The sequence below is a fragment of the Paramacrobiotus metropolitanus genome, unplaced genomic scaffold (assembly GCF_019649055.1).
Source record: "Paramacrobiotus metropolitanus isolate TYO unplaced genomic scaffold, Prichtersi_v1.0 Parri_scaffold0000177, whole genome shotgun sequence".
In the NCBI taxonomy this organism is placed as follows: Eukaryota; Metazoa; Tardigrada; class Eutardigrada; order Parachela; family Macrobiotidae; genus Paramacrobiotus; species Paramacrobiotus metropolitanus.
The window spans coordinates 40,704-46,881 of record NW_026570397.1 but is presented as its reverse complement, the minus strand read 5'-3'; the positions used below and the strand labels follow the sequence as shown (position 1 = coordinate 46,881).

The following is a 6,178-nucleotide window of genomic DNA, read 5'->3' as shown; positions in this document are numbered from 1 at the left end:
CTAGTGTCTCTGTAATACCTGTAACTATGTACACTGTATTGATCGGTATGGCGACCGCGACCGGCACTGCTGTACCGGAAGCCGTGAGCACATCACAGCGGCATTAATTGTCTTGGTTGTGGTAATAAGGCGGCAAATAAGCACTGTATAACTTTCTTCTATATGAGTCTGTGACAGACGCGTCTTTCTGGGAAAATGTCAGTTTTCAAAAGCAGATTCCATATTTTTAATGGTCGACCGGTAAGTGACGGCATCTACAAAGTATCATTCTGCATTCTGCACTTTGCGGGGACAAAAGTCGAAGAAAACCCGTAACTGCCGCCCTGAGCGGGTCGCGCAGCCCAGACAGCCAACCGGAAGCTGCAGAAGCCGGTGCATTTCAGGAGCATTCGGTAGCTAAATTCCTTTGATTTTGGGAGAATGTTCAGTTTATTTTGATTTCCATCAAGCGATTAAACATTTTCTTGGGGAGCATTTTAATAACTTTCTTAATCGCTGACAATGGGGAGGTCTGTATTCAGTATTAACAGACCGGAAGTACTGTCAAGTGGAATGCTTGCCGACTGCCGCCCAGTGCGGCGGTCACCTGCAAAACAAGGTTTACCCAGCTGTCTCGTCAGTCTGGTAACTCTGGTTATTGCAATTCGACATTTTCTGTGATTGACAAGAACATTGAACGGAGTAAATGGTTTTGCTAGGAAGTATGTTCTTATTTATGGTAGCTGAGTAATAATTGCGTGGGAGAATGGACGTGGCGGAGCTGTTCGCGGCGTGCCGTCTAGGCCGTGTGGAGCGCGTGCAGTTCCTGGTGGAGGAGCGCGACGTGGAGTTGAACGTGCGCGACATGTGGGACAGCACGCCACTGTGAGGATCATCCTCATCTTCTCTTACTCCCCCTTGACACTGACGTTGCGCCCGTGATGTCTTGTAGGTACTACGCCTGTCTGTGCGGGCACCGCGCGCTCGTGGAGTACCTCCTGCAGCACGGTACGACTACGCATGCGCTCATTTCCCTGTGATTCTTGAGTTTGCTCATGACGTGCTTGAACAATGAACACCAGGGGCGCGCTGCGAGGCCGACACGTTCGACGGGGAGCGGGCGCTGTACGGGGCGCTGACGGAGGACATTCGCCGGCTGCTGCTGCAGCACAAGGCCGTCACCAAGCACATCCTGCGCCGCAACGAGTACGAGGAGTTCCTGCGCGTGTGAGTGCCAATAAATTAGCTGCAGCTTGCAGTATATTTAGTCACTAGAGCGCTTCTCTGCAGCAGTGAAATGCACCAGTCTGATTCCACGCTACGCATTTGCTACGTAATAGATTCCTTGCTGTTGCTTCTTGATTTTTCAAAAGACTCAGACCAGAGTGAGTCAGTTTTCGTGCCGAAGATGATGAGAAAAAGGAATGGGAATTTCCCGAAACGTTTCCGATTTTAAATTGATTCGCATTGAGCTGCCACCCTGGGCGGCTGCAAATGCTGCAAGCGCCGGAAGTCCCTGAATTTCCTGCATTTAAAATGTTTTGCTTGGAGTTTGTTTGGAAATGAAAGTGAAGTTAGATTGGAAAATGATTTCTCCAGAAACATACAGTGCAATTCCGAGGAACCACTCATGTCTCATACGCACTTGGAGATATGCTTCATACAACGGCGTTATGCGCCTTCCTCACCGCAAAACTGATGTGTGACTTCCGGCGCTTGATGCAGTTGCAACCGCTCGGTGCGGCAGCGTCTGGGACTTGTATTTTCGGTATTAACTTTTACTTTCGATAACGAATAACCCTTCGCCTGCTGTTTGATTTCCCGCACAAAAAAATTATGACTTCCTCGACACTATTTCTAAAAAATAAATTCCAACAAGCCGTTCTTAACTTTTCGAGAAATTCGTCGTTCGGGAGCAGACTGTTGCAAATTAAAACCAACCGACTTTCTGTCATGAAGCGTACAAAATGCGACGTGACGTTGTGTAATAAATAATACATAATAAATAATACGTAATTGTGTAATAAATGATACATGCATGTACAGATAGTTACCGGTACTCAATAATTTTGGGTATGTTAAAGGCAGGTTGTAAGGTTACTTTTGTGCAGGTTATTGGAGAGCGACACGGACGGCCTGGCGGACGTGGCGTTGGTGATTCACGAGGAGCGCTTCGCGGCGCACAAGTGCATCCTGGCGGCGCGCTCGCCCTACTTCCGGCGCCAGCTGGCCCGCCGCTGGCGCGACCGCGACGTCATTCGCAACCAGCACCCGCTGGTGGGTAGCTGCGTCCTCACCACCCTAACCTCTGCTTGCTTCTTCTCACGCGAACCACGCTGCTCAAGAATCAGCTGTACCGCGACTAAAACTGCTTCTTGTGCTTTCAGTGTGATGTGATCGCAGAAGCTCAAGATAAACCTGTAATGCGAACTGCCAAGTGACTAAGTCGTAGTAATTCCGGGGCGTTTTCACTGTCCGACTGCTGCAGGTGGACGCCAGCGCCTTCTCCGCTGTTCTGCGCTACATCTACGTCGGCCGGCTGGAGATCGACGTGGAGCTGGTGGATGACTGTCTGCGGCTGTGCAAGCAGTTCGGGCTGGATCATTTGGAGGAGCGACTGCGCCGGCAGAAGGCCGAGGCCAAGTTCTTCGGTAAGCCTGCCTCCGCCATTCATACCCGTCTTTTGCACTGCTGGTCGGCCGATGCCGGCTGCCTTTCTCTACACGAATCGTAGCCGTCGTTGGTGTGCTTACAGTGGCCACCAAGATGGGCCGCACCCGTGTGCGCACGCTGGTGATTGAGCCGCGCGCCGGCCAGCACGAACTGCACGCCGACCTGGCGCAGCTGGCCCGCCACGCGCTGCCGCCCGCCGACTTCCACTGCCTGCCCTTCGACGACGACAACGACGGTCCTGATGACGAGGACGAGTGGCGCCACCTGGCCGACGTCGTCTTCGTCGTCGAGGGCCAGCACTTCCGCTGCCACAAGGTGCGCCGCGTACTTGATCGACACACCAACGACAACAACACCATGTAAATTTGTATTCCCTCCATCGCAGGCATTTTTCTGTTCACGGAGTGAATTTTTCAAGTAAGTCTGGTCATGCTCCGTTTCTCCGGTCTCTGGCGGCGCTGTGAAATGATTTGCCGGTTGATGCAGAGCGCTGATCAACGACCACTTCCACGAGTCCGCCGCCGACCACACCGGCATCCCCGTCATCACGCTGCACGACATCTCCGCCGCGGCCTTCACGGCCGTCGTCTTCTACATGTACCAAGATTCCGCGGAGGCATGTCGCCTTTTTTCTGCATTGCTTATTGCCTTACTGCTCTCAACAGGTGCACTTGTATGGATGTAGATTGGCGCGGACATCGTGACGGAGCTGCTGTTCACGGCGGAGATGTACCTGCTGCCGGGGCTGAAGAAGCAGTGCGCCGGCGTCATGGCCGACCATCTGGACTGCGGCAACGTGGTGGGGGTGCTGCGGGTGGCGCGTCAGCTGCAACTGCCACGGTTGCAGGCCGCCTGCGTTGAGTTCATCGCCAAGAACATCGAGACGGTAAGTTTTTTCCTTAATTCGACTGTTCTCAACAGCCGATCACTTTCGCTGTTCTTTTTATGAAATAAATCAGCCACGCTTTCCTGTTTCTTGTCCGTACGAAAATCGTTAAAAATAAATCTTGTACATAAAATTTGTAAAAATAGTAATAAATAATAATAACAATAACTAAAAAAAATAAATATTAATTCTAACAATTCGATATAAAATAAATAATAATTCTAAATAAAATAAATAAAAATTCTAATATGTAGTTCTAAATGGAATAAATAGCAATTCTAATAATAATAATTCTTGTATATTAAATATTTATTCCTTTAAAAATTTGATTGCGTGGTTTATTGGTTGTTCAAAGTAAACAGCGCGAGTCTGGTCATCGACGCTGTCGCAGCGGCTTCGGTTGGTTGGAAAGACGACCAAACTGGCTCATTTAGAGGAAGTAAAAGCCGTATTTGTCTGCGTAGTTGATCCGCAGCGCGGAGCTGCAGGCGCTGATCGTGGAGGACGCGCAGGATGTGCAGGAGCGCCAGGAGACGGACACGATCGACGGTGAGTGGCGGCGTACGTTTAACTAGAATTCTTTCGACTAATGATTGACTGAACGGCGCTGCAGTGGTGGACGACATCCGCTTCTACGTCACCAGCAACGTGCAGACCACCAGCCAGATGGCCGACGCGCGGGACCGTCTGGCGCTCATCGACGGCCTGCTGGAGCAGCTCGGGCTGGACGCCTAACGGGCGGCACTGCCACGGTACTCTAGCCAACCTCTTTCCCAATGCAGCGAAATTCTATTAAATTCGGGATTCAGTTTTTCCCTTTGGGCTTTTACTCTCCGGCGTGATCTTCTTGATGGCAACAAAACCAATTTTTCTATGAGCCTTTGTATCTAGTTTTCGTTTCCGGGGGTGGTTTTACCAATAAATTAAAATGTGACAAAATAATTGCATTTATATTAAACGCATTTTTAATGCGGTGGTTTAAATTGCCGGGACTCGTGCTACAACCATCGCACAGAGTGGCACGCATATTAGGAGACAACACAAAGCATCCACATTTAGCAATCAAAATATCACAGCGATGCGCACAGCCGATACACCGCTCGCCAGTGGCATCGCTTTAATGACAGAAACCATCAACTCGTTGCTGCCATATTGGTGTATGTTGTTGGTAGCGTTGGCAAGTTTATTGCCGCGATTGTCCTGCGCCCTAGCGGAGGAAATTGCTTACTTGTACCGCTACAGTACGCTCGTACATCCGTTATATAAGCAACTGTGTAGTGCGGGCCGGCGCCGGCGCCGGATGGGAGCGGGTCCCGTCCAGTTGACTGTAAGGCGTCGGTGACAAGGCTAACCAGGGATTAGCGCACTCTCCTCCCGCGGCTAATCCCCTAACGGGCCTGCTTGACAAATTGCCGGCAAAAAAGAATCCCATTGCCTTATCAGGACTTGATTATCTCTTGCGCACACAAACACAGCTAACCGCCTTTTCTTCCTGCATTCCTTGGCCTCGCTCTGGCTGCGACGATACAGCCCGGCCTCGCGCTGTGCCGGCTGTATCAGTCGGTGTGCCGTGCGCGGCTTGACTCCCTCCGCTTCCGCTGGGATGTTCATAAAACGCACATCCAGCAGCTGCTGGCAAATAATACATCGCTCTGTGCCGTGTGCCAGCAGCACAGGCGATCGATGCCGGACGGATACACCGGAACCGCTACATGTATGCCTCATGTATTAATGCCCATACAGCGGGCGCTGCTGGCTATTGAAAGAGGCGCACGATCCGTGTAGGGGATGTTTGTCGTGTAATGCGCGGCATATAATATACAGGGAAGCGGCGCGATCCCGGACGCTAAATGCCGCCGATCAGCGTCATCCACGCCGCGCGGTATAATTAGCCCAATCAGCTTATTACCGAGGTACGCCGTAAACAGCCCTGCATAGAATACAGACAGTAGAGGGAAACGCTGACGCACAGCGAAAAAAGCGTTACAAACAGCGCCAGCGGGCGGCCGGCGCGGCGAAGGGCTGTGCGTTCCTGGTTGGGATTGCGCTTATCGATCGGATGCAGAGAGGCATGTACGGGAGTAATTCCACTCTGGCATTCGGCCGCGATAGCAGGGAAAACATACAGCCACTTTAGCTGGGTAAGGCGTTTGACTTATGAGCTGCTGCGCTGAGTGGCGCAACAACAGCGCTGCATATAGCGGTACAGTCTGCCCGCTCTCCCGCGTCGATATCTATCCCGGCCGGTCGGATGTATAGCGGCAATATTCTGCGCAGCGTCGATCCCTTCCATTCCCTTTCCATTCCCTTTCGCTTCCCGATGCGACGCCATCAGGCCAGAGCGCGGCAGGCAGCCATAGCAGCGAGCCGGGAAGCCCGCGCGCTGCCAAGTACATCCGCCGCTCCCCCGCTGATAATAGCCTGGATAGCTGCATTCCGCACAATTGCCGGTTGGCGCCCCGTCGCATTATACAGACAGATGTATGGGTCCGCCACACGGCACTCGCTGTGGATAACGGCCGGTTCGGCGGCCCGCCTGCCGGGCGGCGCTGACGGCTTGCGAGCCGTTTCTCCACACACTGTACAAACACCCAAAGGTCACGCTTTATATATACGGTCACTCTTTATATATTTTATATA

The 6,178-nt window shown here is 51.9% G+C and overlaps 1 protein-coding gene across 2 annotated transcripts; it reads left to right on the top strand.

Annotated features, from left to right (window-relative positions):
- The first annotated feature begins 636 nt into the window (after window positions 1–636).
- On the top strand, window positions 637–4,502 carry LOC129600427 (ankyrin repeat and BTB/POZ domain-containing protein 1-like). Of its 2 annotated transcripts, XM_055498926.1 has the most exons (12): window positions 637–864; window positions 932–987; window positions 1,062–1,206; window positions 2,091–2,256; window positions 2,367–2,399; window positions 2,468–2,630; window positions 2,735–2,967; window positions 3,038–3,069; window positions 3,139–3,268; window positions 3,338–3,538; window positions 4,003–4,087; window positions 4,152–4,502. In XM_055498926.1, the coding sequence occupies exons 1-12, from the start codon at window positions 746–748 to the stop codon at window positions 4,271–4,273; spliced, it is 1,485 nt and encodes a 494-aa protein (XP_055354901.1). In that variant the 5' UTR covers window positions 637–745; the 3' UTR covers window positions 4,274–4,502. The 2 variants fall into 2 exon arrangements, with proteins under 2 accessions (XP_055354901.1, XP_055354902.1); XM_055498927.1 differs by lacking the exon at window positions 2,367–2,399.
- The last annotated feature ends 1,676 nt before the right edge of the window (window positions 4,503–6,178 follow it).